Consider the following 22,041-nt stretch of genomic DNA (forward strand, 5'->3'; position numbering starts at 1 on the left):
CACAAATTCTGTACAGAATCTGGAAGGGATTCAATTGGGCCTTGGAGCTTTGTCCAGTTTTAGCAATTTCAGGTGTTTTTCAACACCATTGACACTAATACTTATTTCATTTATCTTTTCCATGGTACAAGGACCAATTTTGGGCAATTCTTCTGGGTTTTCCTTTAAAAGAACGTTTGAAAATGGAGTTAAGCATTTCAGCTTTTGCTTGCTGGACACTAGCCTTGGTGCCACTAACAGCCTTTGCATACAACCAGAATTTCTTTGGGTATTGTGAAAGATCACTTGACAGTAATTTGTTACGGTAGTCATTGAAGGCTTCCTGCATTGCTCTCTTGACAGCCAAAAGTGTTTCACTAAGCATCTCTCTATCTATAACCCTATGCTTTTTTTACACCTATTATGCAATAATCTCTGTTTCTTTAGGAGTTTCTTTATAGTGACTGTATACCATGGGGATCCCTCACGTTATGAACTATTCTACTAGCTACATATCTATCCAGTGCATGGTCAACTATCCTTTTAATCTTGAGCCGTAGTTCCTCTATATGCTGTTGTCCTGTGCTGAAAGTTTCAGGTTACTCATTGAGATAAGACATAACTGATTTTTTATCTAGTTCACTGAACATTTGTTCCTGCTTGTTTAGGTAGTCCTTTGTACTCTGTTCATCATTTTTGCAACAACCATGGCATCGTCATTGATGCTGATTTCAGTGTGGACTTCCTAAAAGAGGTCACATCTAGCTTTTGCCATTATAGCCAACATATTTCCATCATGAGTGGAGTTCTGAACTATCTGTTCTAGGTGGTTTACAGAGAAAGCATTCAGTAATATTCTGCAGGATGTCTTATCACACCCAAGACTAACAAAACTGTGATTTTCCCAATTGAAACTGTTGGATAATTAATGGCCCCACCAATGACTGTGGTATGATTGGGGAACTTATGTATGAGTTAACTGAGGTTTTCTCTAAAGTTTTCAGTTACATCAGGAGATGAGTCTGGTGGGCAGTTGAAGGATCCAGTTATCATTTTATGCCCACCACAATACTAAGCCTTGCCCAAACAGTCTCACATGCAGCTTCAATTTCTGTCTTGGTAGATTTGAGTTTCTTGTCTACTGTAACAAATACATCACCTCCAATTCCCATTTGCATATCCTTTTGATATATACTTAAATTTTCCCCAAAAATCTCACTGCTATCAGTCTCAGGTTTGAGACTTTACGTACCTTGTATCATGTCAGCTTCACTGTTTTCTAGGAGTGCTTCAAACTCTGGTTTTGCAGTTAATCATTAGGATTTTAATACTCTCACCTGAAGGAGGCATTTATTTCGATCTTACACTGAGTCTTCTGCATTTCCTGCTGCTATCTGGATTGAATTGAGTCACTTAATCTAAAAAGTCCTTTGTGCAATGCACACACAATCAGCTACCTGAGTAGCAGCATTTGGTGGGTAGTGCACACCTGACCCATTAAGGGGGACTCTATAGTTCTCAACCCTATTGCACAAGTCCAGGAAGTTAAGCCTTAGCTTGTCACAAAACCTTCAAAGTCTCTGCTTCAGACCTTCCAATCGACTCAGAACCAAGAGGCCACAATCAGTTCTAGAGACAATGCTGCAAATTATGAGCTTCATTGAAACTCCATGTGTAAGGCTGGTCTTCCCTACTTTTTCTGCCAATCGATGGAATGACCTAGGTATGATATTGGAGCTGTGATGACAGGCATCATTTGTTCCAGTGTGTGCCACAATCTGCAGTTGGTTGCACCCTGTTCCCTCAATGGCTCTTCAGCATGTTGAAGGAGGCCCCCAGGCATACACACTGAGTGCACCTGGTATCCTTTCACGTCCAATGCTGCCATTTCCCTAAAGGGTACCATCATTTAGCATACGTCTGGACTGCTGATGATTAACAGATCACTACTCTTTTGCATTTGCCTCCTCTTGACACTGGCCAAAACAGGTTTCCCCAAAAGTGGTTAAGTGAGTGCCACTGGCTCAGTTTCAGTTTCAGTGAAAGACAGCACCTGAAACTTGTTGTTTGGTAGGATTAGTACAACACTCGAGTCTGACACATTCCACATCATTACAAAGTGTTGTATTCATGATCTATGGAACAAATACTAATCTAATCTAATCTAATCCTCCCTGGTCCCTGTCCATCCTGTACAGGATGCCTAGCTCTACCACTGAAATGCCACTAGCAGTCAAGTGGACAAGTAAAGAAAGATGCTGCACTTTCTGTAGTAGAGACAGGATCCACAGGAGTGGATAGTACTTTAGTTACCTTTAGTATCAGTACCATAGGTACACAAATCTTGGGAGCTCTTCTAACATAATGACTCACAGCAGCTGCCTATCATTTAACAGTAGTCGCGGTGACTTTCAGCTGCTTACGAATGCAAACCAACTCATTCTGTGTTCAAGAACAGTATTCACAGTGGGGCTGCATCTTAGCTGGTGTGATGTATTTCAGGACAGTGAACAAATAACTTTAAATTAAGCCTGCTGTTATCTTTTAATCTGTTATGCTAAAAAGTTGCTAATTCCTTTCCTTCAGGAAGTGACTGCACTGTAACATCAGCACATAGCATCACATTTTCTGCTGAACTATCTTAATCACCTGCAATAAAAAAAATAGATATTAAATATCATTGCTACATATGTACTCTGTTTTATAATGTTCCCATTCCATTTTACATAAATACTGTCATATTGAACAATTATTTTTTGTTTTGTTTTTTATATTATGCATTAGTGATTTAATTTATATTCTTTGAGGCATCAGTTTCATATATGAAGTTGATACATATTTTCCTTACTTTCCATTTCTTATTCTGATATAAATGACACAATTTATGATTAAAAAAATAATTCTTAATAATTACTCTTTCTGTAGGTCCAATTAAAAAGGAAAATAAATTCATCATGCCAATTTTGGAATTACCATTAGGCTCATTGTAAGCTTCGCTAAAGTGAACATTGTCACTTAATTGTTTTAGTAGAGAAGTGAATAATGTCTTAAAACAGTGTGTTCTATATTGTCAATCTACTACAGCATTCTTGGTCAACACCTAAGCAGTTTTACTACCTAAATACTGTTTTATATGTCTAACATTTGTTATGTCAAATTCATAACTATGACAAGTCTGCATTTAATTTACATTTCTGTATTTCTCTGAGTGACAAAAACTGAAGCTCAAAGATGAAGAATGGTTGCCGATATATTTCTTCAACGTATCTTTTTGCTCACCAGCTTATTTTACTTTCTCACATAATATTCACTAGACATTTACATGAAATTCAATATTCACTAGACATTTACATGAAATTCAAGCTAACAGTACTAAAACATATCACCTTTACCTTTCTCAAACGTAGAGATAGTACTTGAACTTTTAATGCTGATATTCAATGAATAAATTAAAAAAAAGGTGATCTGCAACAGAAAATGCGCACTGATTGAATAACTGATTTTTAATTGATCCTGTACAATTGCACTAAATACAGAAAGTTTATGTATAACATATGACACATCAAAAATATAAAACATTAAGCATCACATATTTTTCAAAGAGCAACAATTCCGATTGAATTTTTTAAGTCTAATTATTACACAGAATATTATTTACAGAGTTAATTTATTATTAATCTTTAACACTGTAATATTTCAAAAACAATGTATTTTAATGTTCTGCTACTGATTCCAAAGACAACACATGTTATGTATTACCTCCATACTGAAATTATTATTATTGCTTTTACTATTATTATTATTATTATTGTTGTTGTTGTTGTTGTCTTCACCATTATTTACTGTACCATTTGGTATGCGTTGCTCTGTGCCCTTATCTACAATATAGAAGTCAGCTGTCAATATCAAAACATTTCATTCATCATTAACCTACAACTTCTACAAACTCTACAGCTTCAACTTATTGTATCATGACATACATTCCCATATTCCATAACCAAAAATAACCATTTACATACCTAGTACCTATTTAACAAAATTTTCACGAAATATTTTATATATTTTGCCAAGAATATCTCACTTGGCAGTCACTCATATCACCATTATAACTACATTTGCATTGATAATTTGAATTGTTTTGTTTTCAGGACCCAAAACGGTTACTTCGAGATGTTGGAATGGATGGAGCATCAACACTGCTTCAAGTTGTTGCTCTTGTGGGATTCATATTCCTTTATCGTACTATAGCTTACTTTGCTCTCCGGTATAGGCTCACCATAGAATTTTCAAACAAGCTACTCAGTTATATTGCAAAGATTTTGAGGAGGAAGTGAATCATTTTTTTTTATTTGGGGCAAAAAAGTTTTCAAGTGTCCAGTATGGTAACACAACAACAGTGACTAAAATTTGTACTGTGGCAAATATGGTACATGTTTCACAACATTACACTTTGTCAGTATTATAAAGAGGAGATATTTACAAGTGACCTGAAGATCTGTGAAATATCCAATTTCAAAAACATATAACAAGAAATAAGAACACTACAGCACCTGCTCCAATGGAATTGTACAAGACATGTGAAATGCACAGTGCACATGTAAACAGCAGTTAGTGACAGACCACAAGTGTGTTTGGTGCCAGTAAAGGACTAAGAACAATAAATGCTGTGTCCTTAATGCATCAAACAGATACAAAGGACAAAACAGATCATCCAAGATGATAAATGTTTCATCATATATCAGTTCACAGACGTGGACTAAAATCTGTTTCATTTATCACTACTGTAGGACAGTATCATAGTGTTTAAATGTGAATGCTCTGGAAACAAAGTAGAAAATAATCCTTTTCCACATAAATATGAAAATGATGATTGTTGAAATGATTTTGATTGTGTTGGATAAATTTTATAACTCCAGTTCCAGTTTGCTCCTAATGCCATTCTAATGGTGTTACATTTTGTGAATGGAAGTCTATATACTGTGTGCTGTACCATAGAGTTATCCAATCTGCTTAATATTAATCTCCTAGTCTATCAAGCTTAGTAAATTCCAAAACAGATACATTTGACAAAGTTTTGTTATGAGCACCTAAATAGTTTTCTTTGCTTTTGTGGTATTCATTTATTTGTGTGGTAGCTCATTCTATAAATTTACAGTTTAAAAATAAAGTAACTTGTTGTTTTTATCTGAGGTACAAATGAAATTACAGTTCATTTGTCAAACAAAATAGTGGAGTAAGTGATGTAATGCAGTGCAAAGTTGTATCTCAGTTGGCAGTAGCTGATAATCTTTGAAATAATTTTCTTTTTTAATATCAGTTTTATGAAAACTGGAAGTCAGCTACAGGAACATGTTATATCTTGCATGATTTTAGTCAGCAATAGTACAATAGCAATATATCATGGTTTCTTGGCTCCAGTGAATACCTTAATACTCCAATAGTGATAATGATAGCAGGCCAAATATCTGTGATTTTTATTACTTAATAGTAAGGTTGTGTCACAGTGTGACATGGTTTAAATTCCTTTAAATCTGTGATTTATGTACTTATCACGTAAAGTTCAACTGTAAGTTATTGAATTGCATAGAATTGTTACTTCATATAACATCTAATCAATTAGTCTTTTTGTGTACAGTGTACTACATAATGGTAGCCTCTCTCATTGCTAAGCAAATTTACCTCATAGTGCAGTCACTTTGGTGACAGAAACTGAAGATATTTTTGTATCATATCAGAACAGTTGCATAGAAATATATGTTGTTTCTCATAAGATGGTTTAATATATTTAATAAATATTTGAAAAGATGTGTGTCTGTTTTCCTTACAAACCCAATGATGTACATACAATGTATAAGTTACAACTGAGGCGTAACACATCATTTTAGGGAAAATGATGTGTTACAGTCTCTGTCCTTTTAGACAATGAAATATGATCAGTATAGTTAATAAATATTTTTATTAATAATTATCTTTTGGGAGAAATTGTCTATTATCATGTGCAGGTAATATGAGTTATATGGGCGCTGTACACCTGCAATACGGGATAACAAGTTTAGCATCTCCACTTGCTGTGGGCCGTTTATACTTAGACATCATGGCTTGATGGTATGTTGTGGCCATGGAGAATGGCCTCACAATAACAACAGTAATGATGTAGAAGGAGAAACAGTTTTAAAACTGCTACTCTGCCTTTTGTCCTCAGATGTCTTGCTTTCTGTCAAAATGTATTCTTGTTGTGCAGTCTAATGAGACAAGATATTTGTAATTCAAGCAGTTGTGATATGATTGTATTATACATACTTTATGGTAGTTATGTGTCAATGTATAAAGAAGCTTAAACAAATTGAGTTTGAAAGAAGAAGTATTTTTAGTCAATAGATAGATATGACAAGGATTCCACCTTCCTTTCAGCCAGTAGCACAGAAGACGCTGCAAAGGAAAAGAAATTCATTGAGAAGAGCAAAAGCACCGTTATTCAGATCTTATTAGCAGGTCTTAATCATAATTAATTTACAACACAGGTGGCCACAAAACTATATTATGTATCATTCATTGATCAATGAAAAGCTAAAGAAAATAATAAACACTTCAGAACAGGTAAGCATGTTGGTACTTGCGAATATGTACATATGATATGGAAGGAGGGTAAGGAGGAGGATATTTCGCTCATGCTGGAGAAAAAGTTATTTATGAAACACTTACTTTAGAAAATGGTCACATTATGCATGAAACATAATATGTGGATTGTACGTGTGTAGCAGTAGGAAAGCGTAGCTATGGAATTCTTGGGGCTGTGTTAAACAAACGTGATAAACTTATGACTTGTTTTGTTCTTGTGCTTTTCAATCTGGTTTGATACAGCTCTCCATGATAGTCTAGCCTGTGCAAACCTCTTTGTCCCCGAATGAGATTTTCACTCTGCAGCAGAGTGTGCACTGATATGAAACTTCCTGGCAGATTAAAACGGTGTGCCGGACCGAGACTTGAACTCGGGACCTTTGCCTTTCGCGGGCGAGTGCTCTACCAACTGAGCTACCCAAGCACGACTCACGCCCCTTCCTCACAGCTTTACTTCTGCCAGTACCTCATCTCCTACCTTCCAAACCTTACAGAAGCTCTCCTGCGAACCTTGCAGAACTAGCACTCCTGAAAGAAAGGATATTGCGGAGACGTGGCTTAGCCACAGCCTGGGGGATGTTTTCAAAATGAGATTTTCACTCTGCAGCAGAGTGTGTGCTGATATGAAACTTCCTGGCAGATTTAAACTGTGTGCCGGACCCTGACTCGAACTCGGGACCTTTGCCTTTCGCGGGCAAGTGCTCTACCAACTGAACTACCCAAGCTCGACTCACGCCTTGTCCTCACAGCTTTACTTCCGCCAGTACCTCATCTCCTACCTTCCAAACTTTACAGAAGATGAGGTGCTGGCAGAAGTAAAGCTGTGAGGACAAGGTGTGAGTCGTGCTTGGGTAGCTCAGTTGGTAGAGCACTTGCTCGCAAAAGGCAAAGGTCCCGAGTTTGAGTCTCGGTCCAGCACACAGTTTTAATCTGCCAGGAAGTTTCAAACCTCTTTATTTTTGCGTAACTTCTGCAACCTTAGGCCCACTATTGTTCCTCATATATGTAAACAATCTTCTGTCTAATATTCAACAACCAGAATTAGGTCTTTTTGCAGATGACACTAGAATTGTTATCAATCCAAGCATACTTACATTCTGTGAAAGATGTCACCCTCAACTTTAAAAGGCACAACATGTTCCGTTCTGTATATCTAGAGGTATTACACCAATGATAAGCGTAACACTTGGTGGGGAATTAATAAATAGGGTGGAAGCTTCAGAATTCTTAGGTGTCCATATCAGTGAGATTTTGAACTGGAAAAGGCACACTCTGGAACTCTCAAATACTTGGTTCAGCCACATTTGCACTTAAAATCATTGCAAGTCTTTGGAAGAGACAAATTAATAAGTTGATGTCTTTTGCATAATTTAATTCAATAATTTCATATGGGATAATGTTCTGAGTAACTCATCTTTAAGAAATAAAATCTTCATTCTTCAAAAAACATACTGTAAGAGTAATATGTGGTGCACATCTATGATCTTCTTGTAGACATCTGTTTAAGGACTACTGTTTCATGGTATATTTATTCCCTCATGAAGTTTGTTGTAAATAATCCATTGCAGTTCAAAAGGAACAATGATATACATAATTACAACATCAAAATGAAAAATGACATTCATTACTCCACATAATGGCTGTCTTTACCACAAAAAGGGATGCACAATGCTGTAACAAGAATTTTTCAAAACTTACCCAGTGATATAAAATATCTGTCAGATAGCAAAGTAAAATTTGGAAACAAACTAAAAAGGTTTCTACTTAAAAAATCCTTCTATTCTGTAGAATAATTTCTTTTACTGTAATGTGTAAAAGGTTGTAGGTAGGAATTACTACTCACATCTGTAAAAAGATATTATAAATTTTCAGCCTGCAGACATATTTACAAATTAATTTGCTATGTGTATGTAAAATGACTTGATCCACATCACTAGAATTTATCATGCAGATGCTCCATGGAACATGAAACTAATTAACTAACCTACATCTATCTGAACCTGCTTACTGTAGTCAAACCTTGATCAGCCTGTTTGATGTTCACCCCCACACTTCCCTCCACTGCCAAACTGAAAATTCTTCAACACTTCCGGATGTGTCCTGTCAACTGATATTTTCTTTTAGTCAAGTTGTGTCATGAATCTATTTTCTTTCAAATTCAATTCAGTATCCCCTCATTAGTTATCTGATTTACCCATTCAACTTTCAATATTCTCCTGAAACAATACATTTCAAAAGTTTCTACTCTCTTCTTGTCTGTACCTTCTAACACAGTGGTTCCCACCCTTTTTGAAATCATTATCCCTGAGTGCAATCAGGTATTAGTTAGTACACTCTTCCCCCCACCCCACACACCTTCCTCCCACCACCATTGACATTATGACCTAACTGAACTTTAGAATGAAATCAAATTTTCATGAACTCTCTTACTTTTACAATAATGGATGATGAATTACAATTAGTTTTTATAGTTGTTTTATTAAACTGCAGACTGAGACAGGCAATTAATACTGTTTACTCGTAAAAACCTCTTTTATAGAATGATAAGCAATTCTCAGTGCATTGCGATTGCTGTCTACAACTTCTCCTCAGAAAGGAATGTGAACTGTCCATACTGAGGATAAACATTTGTTACAAAAGATGCTTCCTCTCTACCATTACTGTCCCTGGAAACACTTGCTTCACCAACACCCTGCATCCCCATTTCAAATCATTCAAGTTAACGCATTATCATCACATAATTAATTCAATATAGAGCACTGACCCACCTACTTGCTTGGAGGTTCACAATGAATTTGACTCCCTGCTCTTCAATCTGATTCTGCATTCCTGATTTCGGGCCAACATCTATCTTCCATAACATCTACCAGGCCACTGAAAACCACAGCCAATTCTTTGAACATTTGACCCCAAGCAAATCAGTCACATTTCCCATTATATTTACACTGAAATTCATTTTTTTACATTTGCATTCAGAATGGTTCCCATTGCATGTGCACTGAAAATTTGCTCCTGTTTATTATTACCAAAAATTACTTCCTGTACACATGCACTGAAAACTGTACACAAAGTATAAGTACGGAAATTTACTTTTTGAAATTTGGTATTTTTTCAAATTTACGCGGAAATCAACTTTTTGCACTTTCTTGTCAAATGCTACTCTTTGTAAACTCTTCACTTCTTTATCTGTCTCCAATGCTCTGTACATATCCATCACTGATAACTTGAAAACAGGTTTCTTTACTTTAATGACTTTCCTCCTCTCAGTTGCTTCACACTGCAGCACAATATTACTTAACTCGACCTTCGGTAATTGCTTTACACTTACCACATTACTAATTTCCAAAGCTTTACATTCTTTTACAACAAGATCATTAACTTCAATACTTTCATTTACTACCTGCACACATTCTGTCTGCACATAAAGAACATCAATATGTAGGCCTACATCAACAATTTTCTGTTCAACCCCCAGATCCTGAATATTAACATTGCTTATTTGCACTACATCTGTAATAATTCATTATCATTATTATTATCATCATCATCATCACCCGCATCAATATTTATGTCTACATCTGTGTGCATTATCACCAGATCAACATCAGTAACAACTTCGCTAACTTTTTCACTTAATACCAACAGACATCCTCTTTATATAGCCCTCTCCCCTTCTCAATATCAACAGTATTTACCTGCTTTGAATTGGAAATCACTTCATTACTATCTCAAAAGAACATATTGACACTACTATAGTTAAATAATTCTGACAAAAATCAACAACTTCCACTCCCTTATTACATTTGTTTTGAAATACAATTTAATTTTACAACCTGTGATGACTGAAAGATACTAATTTCAAATCAGAATTTTCTGTTCCATCTTTCTTTTTCTCTATGAATTTTGTAAGATTAGCATTAATAATACCAATTCCTTTTTTAAATTTCTTTTAATATCACTACTTCTTCTCATCATCCTTTGAAGCATCTCTCACTGTGTTCAACAAAGACAAGTGTGTTGGCTTATGATGCATATCTTCCCACCCTGTTGTCTTATGGAATTATTTTCTACAGCAGTGCACCTAAAATGAGTAAGTTGTTTATTCTGCAAAAATGAGCACCAAGAATTTTCTGTGAAGTACTTCTTGCAGAAGCTGCTTTAATTACCTTGAAATTCTTACCCTTACTTTACAATACATGTACTCCTTAATGGTTTTCTTTGCCGATACTACAATGTGCATTCAAGGTATAATATCTCTGTTGGTTTTTTTTTTTTTATGACTGGAAACTGAAACATGCAGTTTGTTTTAAAATATGTGTGCACTCATTGTGAATGTCCCTGCTAACAAGTTTTCCAAAGGTCCTCAAGAAATTGTATACATGAGAATTGTTAATCACCTGAACAGCGATAACATTCTCAGTCAATGTCAGTTTGGTTTCCGGCAAGGCCTATCAATCGATGATGCTATTTTCTATTCTCGAATCTCTTAACAGAAAATTGGCACCAATTGGAATCCTATGTGAGCTATCCAAAGCTTTTGATTGTGTCAACCACAAAATTCTGCTGAATAAAGCAGACTACTATGGGTTAAATGGAATAATAGGAACATGGATTAAATCCTACCTTTCACATAAGAAACAAAGGATAATAATTACTGACTGTAGCGGAATCCCAACTTTATCCAAGTGAGGCACAATCAACACTGCAACGCCTCAAGGCTCAGTACTGGGACCCTTACTGTTTCTCATATTTATAAATGACATCCCACACAGCACCATGTCAGCGAGCAAGTTCACCCTATTCGCTGATTATACTTCTCTTCTAATTGACAAAGCAACAGGGAACAACCGGGAAACATCTGTGAACAATACATTTGATGACCTTCTGAAAAATAGACTCTCTATAAATACACTTCTGGCCATTAAAATTGCTACACCAAAAAGAAATGCAGATGATAAATGGGTATTCATTGGACACATATATTATACTAGAACTGACATGTGATTACATTTTCCCGCAATTTGGGTGCATAGATCCTGAGAAATCAGTACCCAGAACAAGCATCTCTGGCCGTAATAACTGTCTTGATACGCCTGGATATTTAGTCAAACAGAGCATGGATCGCATGTACAGGTACAGCTGTCCATGTAGCTTCAACACGATATGACAGTTCATCAAGAGTAGTGACTGGCGTATTGTGACAAGCCAGTTGCTCGGCCACCATTGACCAGACGTTTTCAATTGGTGAGAGATCTGGAGAATGTGCTGGCCAGGCCAGCAGTTGAACATTTTCAGTATCCAGAAAGGCCCGTACAGGACCTGCAACATGCGATCGTGCATTATTCTGCTGAAATGTAGGGTTTCGCAGGGATCAAATGAAGGGTAGAGCCACGGGTCATAACACATCTGAAATGTAACGTCCACTGTTCAAAGTGCCGTCGATGCGAACAAAAGGTGACCGAGACGTGTAACCAATGGCATCCCATACCATAACGCCGGGTGATAGGCCAATATGGCGATGTTGAATACACGCTTCCAATGTGCGTTCACCGCAATGTTGCCAAACATGGATGCGACCATCATGATGCTGTAAACAGAACCTGGATTCATCCGAAAAAATGACGTTTTGCCATTCTTGCACCCAGGTTTGTCATTGAGTACACCATCGCAGGCGCTCCTGTCTGTGATGCAGAGTCAAGGGTAACCACAGCCATGGTCTCCGAGCTGATAGCCCATGCTGCTGCAAACGTCGTCGAACTGTTCGTGCAGATGGTTGCACGATCCGTTACAGCCATGCGGATAAGATGCCTGTCATCTCGACTGCTAGAGATAAGAGGCCGTTGGGTCCAGCACGGCATTCTGTATTACCCTCCTGACCCCACCGATTCCATATTCTGCTAACAGTAATTGGACCTCCACCAACACGAGCAGCAATGTCACGATATGATAAACCGCAATTGCGATAGGCTACAATCCGACCTTTATCAAAGTCGGAAACGTGGTGGTATGCGTTTCTCCTCCTTACACGAGGCATCACAACAACATTTGACCGGGCAACGCCGGTCAACTGCTGTTTGTGTATGAGAAACCGATTGGAAACTTGCCTCATGTCAGCACGTTTTAGGTGTCGCCACTGGTGCCAACCTTGTGTGAATGCTCTGAAAAGCTAATCATTTGCACATCACAGCATCTTCTTCCTGTCAGTTAAATTTTGCATCTGTAGCATGTCATCTTCATGGTGTAGGAATTTTAATGACCAGTAGTGTATACAAAATTCATTATGTACAGTTTCATATGGCACATATAGAACTGGGGGATATAAATATAGAATGTAATGGACAACAAATAAAGCAAGTTGACTCAGCTAAGTTCCTGGGTGTGTACATAGACTGCAAGCTAAATTGGACCAACCATATCCTAGATCAGTGCTTCCCAACAGACGCGGACCCCCAGGAGTCCGCGAGCTATGCCAGAGGGGTCCGCAAGATGCGATTAGAATAAAAAATATATTAAATATATTTTGTATGATAACAGATTTTTTGTTTTGACTGCTTCCTGCATGACCAGAGATTTAGCTAATGCTAACTTCTGCGTCTAGTGTCTTCCTAGCGTCAACTGACACTAGCACACTCTAGCACAAAAATGGAATTAGATAGAGGAAAATACTTCTGCTGTATGCCCTTAGACTGTGCCCACTGCCTCTTAAGCTCAATATTGTTTCAATAATGAATATGTAATGTTTTTTTAAGGACCAAAAAAATAAAATGTATAAAAAGACTCTTAATTTGGCATTTTTAGGTACCTGATACTGTGGTATGACAAGGTACCAATCATGCTAGATGAGGGGGTCCTCGAGCAAATTTTGTTGGGAACCCCTGTCCTAGATCTAGATAAAAGGCTGCATTCTGCAACATTTGCCTTGCGCATAATTGCATCAACCACACATAAGGAGCCATAAGTGCTGCTTATTTCAGATATTTCCATGCACTTTTGGCTTTAGGAATCATCTTTTGGGGCAACCAGCCTTGGCAAAATAAAAAGTTTTTATTGCTCAGAAGAGAGCTATATGTATCATGAGTGGTGTGCAACCAAGGCACTCATGCAGAAATCTGTTTAGGAAACTACAGGTATTTACAATGATATCTCAGTACATATACTCCCTTGTATGTTTCTTTAATAAAAACCACTCTCTCTTCAAAACTAATGGTGAATATCATGGTCACAACATAAGGTCAAAAGAGGACTTTCATAGTAACCAGTCAAACTATACCCTTGTACATAAAGGAATAAATTATACAGGCATCAAAATTTACAATGCTTTATCCAGTGTCATCAAAAGTCTTGCTCCTGAAACACTAAAGTGCAAGAGTAAACTGAAGGAATACCTAATACAAAAGTCATTCTATTCGATTAGTGAATGTTTTAGTACACAGGAGCAAGTTTTTATTATACAACCAAGTTAGCCACGCAATGTAAGCATAAACGATACTATTTGTTGCTGTAATGTTATATTGTTGCTCAAATACTTTGATATTATTAATCTCAATGTGTACACATAAGTGTTAATTCTGATGTATGTAATATGTTTTTATTTCTTCTAGTGTCCCATGTTCTTAGAAAGAGTTTTGTAATGAATTAACCATATTGTGTGCCACTGTATTGTTAATATTGTAAAAATATTGACTTGTTCCATATCCTTGTAATTGCATTGCTATCAGGATCAACAGAAAAACTCGCAATAAAATAAAATAAAATAAATGTGTGACAGAGATGTCACCACTGTTTGGCACACATAACTTTAGTGGTAGTGGTAAGAGTGAGAACCATTTTTCATACTTAAAAAGATGTTTTTTTGCTGCAAGAAAAGCCTATAATCATTCATTTTCTTCAATTGTGTGGTATGTCACTGATTTAAATTTATCACCAGTCAAGAAAGAAATATGGTGATAATGTCATGGATGTGTCTAATGCGTGTTCATGGGTGTGACAGTTCAAAGAAGGCAGAATGTCATGTGATAACAAACTGAGACAATGCATTGCACCAGATAGTCTGAAAATATGAGCTAGCAAGCGGAGAAAGGGGTTTTGGAGGATCAGTTTATGAGTGTGAATTACACTGCTTCCAAAGTTGGTATTGCAATGGGATCCACACACACAATCCTGTATGAAGATCTAAAAATGTGAAAAGTGTCCTCCAGGTGGGTGCCGCGAATGGTGACAGATGACTGCAAGGTTGCACATGTAGTACGTTTCTGGGGAATGTTGACATATGATGATTGCATACATGGGACTTCCTTTCCATCATGACAATGGATGAGACTTGGTTGCCGTTTTTCAATCCTTGAATGAAGTGCCACTGCAGTTTCATTGTGACAACAACTCTGAAGTAATTTCTCATGCTCCCTACTCACCTGACCTGGTTCATACTGACTTTTGGCTGTTTCCAACAATCTAAGTCACTCTCTATGGTTGCGCATTCACTAGCCATATTGCTATTGGAGCAGCAACTTTCCAGTGATCGAACCAGACAGCTAAGGAAGCATTTGAAGAGGCAATGGAATCATGGCATGAACATTGTGAAAAATGTGTATGGTTGCAGGAGATTATGTCAAGAGACGACAAAAGTTTCACTGTTTTCATATGATTAGCTCATGAGAGAAAGAACTAAGGAGTTGTAACTTCAATGCACTCCATAAAAAATAAGTTTCACCTGAATGCAATTTTGCACAGTCACACAAAAAAGGCACAAAAACAGTTTTATTGCAAAGTTTTCTGCCTTCTCTAGAGTTCAAAATGGACTCATATTCTTTGGTGGATAGATATTCAACCAACTCCCAGTTAACATAAGTTCAGAAATTTGATATCCCTACAAACTAAAATGAAAATTAAAGTCATACCTTATCAGCCACTCTTTCTACAAATTACTTGAAAATCTAGATTCAAGGAATGAAAAATTGTTAGCGGCATGGTGAGTAACAGTGTTTATTATAAAGCTGCATGACAAGTAGTAATGTACTGTCAACTGGACTCAGTGTTTACACGCATAAGTAAATACACTGCCGGAGAGAAAAAATTAGTACACCTGTAACGATGATGTCAGTTTTGATTGATGATGGCGTATGTCCCCTGGAGGATAGTAGATATACTGATGAAGGTTTCAATGTTGTCCATGAACAGATAGCATAATGTCATAGCTACCAGAATACTATCTGTGTCTACTCTTAAATAGAGAATGCTCATAGCAGAAGGCTCAATGTGGTGGAGGCACATGAAGCAAGCATGCAGCCATGCCATGGACACTTGTGCTTTCTAAAGCCAACTGAGCGAGTTTGAAAGGGGTCAAATTGTGGCCTTACAAGTGGCAGGATGGTTCTTTTGGAGAACTGATACAGAAGCTGGATGTGTCGCATCAGTTGTGCAGCTATGCTGATATTGTCACTATGTGTATATTCTCACACCTGCAGAAGAGGTTCTGGACATCCATGCAGCATAGATACCCTCTGGTATTGTCATATTGTCTGCTGGCATTATCATATTGTCAGCAGTGGCAGATCATACAGCTATCACAGCACAGATCAGAATGTTTGTGAGCCCACACATGTCAACAGGAACTGTTACACAGTGGGACTAAGAGTACACACACCTCTAGCCTGACTCACAGCACAGTATCAATGTGCACAGCTCAACTGATGCAGGCAGAGGATCACTTGGAAGATGTAATGGCACACCGTATTCTACAGTGATTAAAGTACATTCTGCCCGCATGCAAGTGATGGTTGACTGTGCCTAAAATGTAGAGCTGGTGAGTGCTGTCCCATAGAGTCCATACTGGCCCAACATTGGTCTGTGCGCGATAAGCTACAATTCTTGTTCATCTTTGCTGTTTCTACAGGGGACACTAACTAGTGCTTGGTATGTGCACAACATTGTTAGGCCTGTTCTTTTGCCATTCTTGCAGCAGGAAAGTGATGTATTGTTCCAAAAGGATAATGCTCACCCACCTACTACCTGTAAGACTCAATGTGCTCTGCAAGAAGTGCACCAACTTCCCTGGCCACTACAACCTCTGGACTTGTCGCAAATTGAGCACATGTGGGATACAATTGGACGAGAAGAAGGGGGGGGGGGGGGGGGGTTGTTGGTTGTTTGAGGGAGGAGACCAAACAACGAGGTCATTGGTCTCGTCAGATTAGGGAAGGGCAGGGATGGAAGTCGGCCATGCCCTTTCAAAGGAACCATCCCGGCATTTGCCTGGAGCAATTTAGGGAAATCGCGGAAGACCTAAATCAGGATGGCTGGACACGGTATTGAACTACCTTCCTCCCGAGAAATGACTCATGTGACTCGTCAACCAACAATTCTTACACAACTACGTGAAGAGGTCGAGCAGGAGAGAACAGTACTCACCATCTGCATGATAGACTGGATGCCAGAGTCAGTGCCCGCATTGCAGCCCAAGGTGGTTACACCCTGTACTAATATGCTTGTTTCAGCATGGGTCAATACCTGGTATCTGAGAACCACTTGTGATATTGATCTGTAAATATGATAATTGGACAGGAATTTCACATTATGCAAGACACCTTTGTGATTTCCAACCAGATATGTTTCAGTACTTTTTGTGTTACCTTTAGTGGGTTTGTTTATTTGTTGCATACCAAGAGTGTAGTGTACAGCACTCCCTCTAATACGGATGGAGAAGCGGAGCAGTGAACGGAGCTGTTTTATTAAGATTTACAATATAATCTACCACTGGTTGAAAGAATTCATAAGTCTCTGCAGAGACAACTGCAGTATTGCATCTGAATACTGGAACATCTTAACTAACAGGTGTGAGTGTACAGGAAATTGTAACATGTAAATTCCTGAAGTGCCACAGTATTACTTATAAAGGAACACCAAAGGTGAAATTTGAGCTCAGTTACATGGGGATTTAATCAAAAATACATCTGTACTGATTACAAGAATATTTCATACTATACTCAGTGGCGTTGCAGAACTACACATTTACCATTATCTTGCAAACAGTTCGTTTACAGACCTGTGTTTACTGGAATGTTTTTTATTCTATTATTGTATACTTTCATTCTTTCTCAGTTTTCACAACTAATTACAAGGGACATATCACAAATAATCCACAGGTTGATATTACTGGCTGGCCGGTGTGGCCGAGCGGTTCTAGGCGCTTCAGTCTGGAACCGCGTGACCGCTGCAGTTGCAGGTTCGAGTCTTGCCTTGGGCATGGATGTGTGTGATGCCCTTAGGTTAGTTAGGTTTAAGTAGTTCTAAGTTCTAGGGGGCTGATGACCTCAGATGTTAAGTCCCATAGTGCTCAGAGCCATTTGAACCCTTTGATATCATTGTGGCTTCTTTAACGCTACAATGATAATTACCACCAGATGTAGTTGGGAACTTGAGGAAGAAGCAAATGTTTTTGTTTTTTCACTGTTCACTGTAACATAAAATTGGCAAGAGGTAGAAATGGAGCCAGCAGGAAACTTGGTTACTGTGACTGTTGAAGACCAGAGGTTTTACATCAAGATTGAACCTTTATGTGCCAAAAACACAACAGAAATCCACAGAGTGGAAGTGAAGTTTGTAGTGAGTTTATAGAGGGCTATAGTACAATTTTGTGTTGGCGTTTTTAGGGGGAGGGGGATGTGGGCTCATACAAGCACCTATGACACTCTAAGACCCAGAAGGCCAAAAACATCAACCGATAAATAAAGTGCGACACTTGTGGTGGAAGCTCTTGGAGAAGATCACAGTGTTACTTGTGAGGAACTCTGTAACCATAAGAGTTCCCTCAGCATTAGTATTCCATATTCTCACACCCAATTTGGAGAAGAGAAAAATTTCTGTGCGATGGGTCCCACACTGACTGCTGAAGAGAAGCATTAATGTCTGGACATTGCAACCTTGGTCAGACAATGATCTGACTGTGAAGGTCAAGGATTCTTGTGTCAAATTGTCACTATTGATGAAATGTAGATTACAGACTTTGAACCAGAATTGAAACCACGGTCCAAAGTGTAGTCCTTCAGATTCTCCACATCCAAAAAAACCTCTACATGCTCAATCAAATGATAATTTTTGTTTGTGATCACCAAGAAATCTTCCTGTCAGACAGAGTCCCATGTGGAACAAGTGTCACAGCAGTGTATTACTGTATCTTCATGCTAAACCAGTGCCAAAAAATGCACAATACCCAACCTCAGTTGCTCAAGGCTGGGCCACCCCATTCTCCACGATAATGCTCATCCACATATTGACAACGTTGTAGCCCGAAAGCTGCACGAATATAGATGGGAAGTGTTGCCATATCCTTTCTACAGCCCTGACATGAGTCCCCCAGACTTCAGCTTCTTCTCAAAGCTGTGTGGATGTCATTATCTTTCTCTGGAAGAGCTTTCTATCACTGTTACCTAAGCCACTTGACAGATGAATGGAAGTGGAGTCCTGGATGGAATAATATAGTTTCTGAGATGTTGGGATCAGTCATAGAGAAGCTAGGGCTCTATATTGAAGAACTGTAAAGAGACACTGAAAAAATAATTAATAAATAAATGGTGTAAGTGAAAAAAATTTGCGTGCGTTATTTATGAAATGTCCCTCATATGGTACAGCCTGTACAATAACATACTGTACCCCTTCCAAGAGAAAATTTTCCTTATGGTACAAAGAATAATACAAATAACGAGAGAATATCAATGTGGTCAACCACTACACTTATATGCAAAGCATGGCACACTAACCAAGGCAAACATTCAACTGGTGGGCCAAAAATTGAACAGAAGTCATGATGGGATGAGAAATATGGGCAGCCTATTCTTCAACAAACAACCAGTATCTATTTGAAATAAATACAGTGTGTTTAATAATATTAAAAGGAAACACACTTTTTATTCTGTTGATCAGCATCTGAAGCCAAATCTGCATTAATCACATAACTTCACCTTTCCCCCAAATAACTAAAATCTTGAGAGAAATATGTTGTGAAAACACTATGTACACAGTGATCAGCTATGCACATAGTTTATTTTTATTATTATATCTTGTTCCAACAAATATTCTATTTGTCCTCCATCTTGTATCTCTGGCAACTGTAAAATTGATGCACCATATGAATTCCTCAACTCCTTCTGTTGTCCATGTTGGCACACTTTTTTTTTCACGTCTCCACATCACTGAAGCTGTAAAAGATCAGGAACAAAGCTAGCAGACTTCTAGCATCTCTTAACCTCTGCCTGACTTGACAGGTATGACCACAATATAGCTATCTACGCTATTCATTATTTACTGCCCCCACCACTTCTCTCCTCCGTTCCTATTCTCCTGCCCTATTCGCACACGAGCATTCAAGATCTGCCACTCTTCCTCTACAATTGTTGAGTGACAGGCAACATTACTACGGGTCAAATGGTGAGGCATTCATAGACATGTTTTTTCCTATCATTTCTTTCTACTATGCAACAATTTCCACATCTGTCGATTGTGACAATACCGGTAGTTATCGTGCCTCGACAGACTATTAGATGCAGAGTGACTTCTTGTTAACAGGTAGCACTATATTCCACTTCTCTAAAATAGCAGAATCTATCACAGAGGCTCTTATATACCACTTCACTGAAACAGACTGAATCTATGTGTAGAATTTAGCTTTTAATTGGCTTGGACTTTCAGGCAGGGTACTATACATTCCTTAGGATGTAAATAAATTAAATTCGTTGCTCCAGAAAGTATCTCCAACGGGATACCGAATGAATGAGAGTAAATGAACATGTTGGCCCCAGAACCTTTTATGACATAGCAGTACTGTTTTTACTTGGTATTATTTACAGTTCTGGTTTTGGCAAATATTTCTTCTGCAAATTGGTTGCCGTTTAGCATTAAAGTGGCTATCAGTGGATAAATCCAACTCAACACACCATACTCACTATTGTGTTGTATTGTATTGTATTTATTGGTCCAGTAAATCTTACATGTACAGTACAGCACATCATATATTTGACAGGTCAAAGTATATCTTACAATTAAAACACTATAGAAACTAGAAAATTATGTTCACAAAATTTTACAGCACTTCATATACTGGGCAAGTCAATGTGTAAGTTACAATTAAACCACATTAGAAACTTGAAGTTTGCAACTGAATACATGTATAAGCCAATATTAACGATTACAGTATTTGCATGATCCTCACTTAAGCTCTAAGGATTTTTGACGAACTCTTCTACACTATGAATTGACATGTACACTAGAGAATTACATTCACAGAATTTTACTTCACATACTGGGCAAGTCGGTATACAACTTATACTTGAACCCCATCAGAAACTTGAGAATTACATCTGACTGTATTTATAGGCCAGTATTAATGGTTACAGTATTTGCATAATCATCACTTAGACTCTCGAGGATTTTGGAGGAACTCTTCCACGCTATAAAAGCAATGTGTCAACGGATATTCTTTTACTGGTGCTTTAACATTTTTTACATCAGTCTTTACTTTAATTTCTCTTGGCAGTTTATTGTGGATAATTTTTCCATGGTGTAATGTTCCTTTCTGGCACAAACTGGTTTTTGTATGGAGTACATGAAAGTCAGTTTTCTGTCTTGTATTATGATGATGAACATTTTCATTTTTGGGGAGGATACTAGGATTTGTTATTGTATATTTCTTTATAAACATTGCACTTTCAAATAGGAAAATACATGGAAGGGGAAGAACTATCATCAGTGAATTATCTTTAACCTTTTATTTTCAATTTCTGAATGCGCTATGGCAGAAGGTCAATCAATGGTTTCATTAGCGGAACTCAGCATCCCTAATCGAGCGAGAAAAAATTGCAAATCTATGCGTAAACAAAGATTATTATTCGTATGTTTGGCTGAATTCCATTAACTACTGCCGACGAAGGGTATGTCCATTAACACACATTTTGGCTATGCACAACAGCCTGTCGATTTTAGTCACGATAAAGAACATTCTTGAAATATACCTTCTTTTTTGCGATTCTTATAAATATTTGTATGGCACTCAAATCATATATGATAAGAAAAACGAGAATATCTGAAAAAATCAACCTAAATGAAAACAAAAAATGTATGATATACTGGTTAAATTTCGATGGAAACCACAGAAAGTACGTGTTTACATATCGCTGAGTGGTTCAACACCTGACTGTGATTCCCCTTTCCCAGCATAGCCAACAGTTCGTTTTGACTTTTAAAACTCGTAATTTGTGTCGCCTATACTGTGAATTTCATCAAGCATTAGTAATTTTGGCCGTGTAACAAAAGAATATGTATGCAATGACAATATAGATGGTTTTCAGTACGCGCATTTGTGATTATTGTGTTCTGCTTACGCGGGCATTTCAGACGAAGCGCTCACTTGTATTGATTTCGCCGTCGCTTCTGCGCAAGCTCGGAGTTCACGAA

General features: G+C 37.7%; 1 protein-coding gene across 1 annotated transcript in view; it reads left to right on the plus strand.

The window, feature by feature from the left end:
• Window positions 1-5,748, plus strand: part of LOC124802712 (ATP-binding cassette subfamily G member 4-like) — a 338,917-nt gene extending 333,169 nt beyond the window's left edge. The window contains exon 12 of the mRNA XM_047263675.1: window positions 4,128-5,748. Coding sequence (XP_047119631.1) covers window positions 4,128-4,313 — 186 coding nt within the window. The 3' untranslated portion in view covers window positions 4,314-5,748. The remainder of the gene's footprint in view (window positions 1-4,127) is intronic.
• Window positions 5,749-22,041: the final 16,293 nt, after the last annotated feature.

Source organism: Schistocerca piceifrons, chromosome 6 (assembly GCF_021461385.2).
Source record: "Schistocerca piceifrons isolate TAMUIC-IGC-003096 chromosome 6, iqSchPice1.1, whole genome shotgun sequence".
NCBI classification, from domain to species: Eukaryota; Metazoa; Arthropoda; class Insecta; order Orthoptera; family Acrididae; genus Schistocerca; species Schistocerca piceifrons.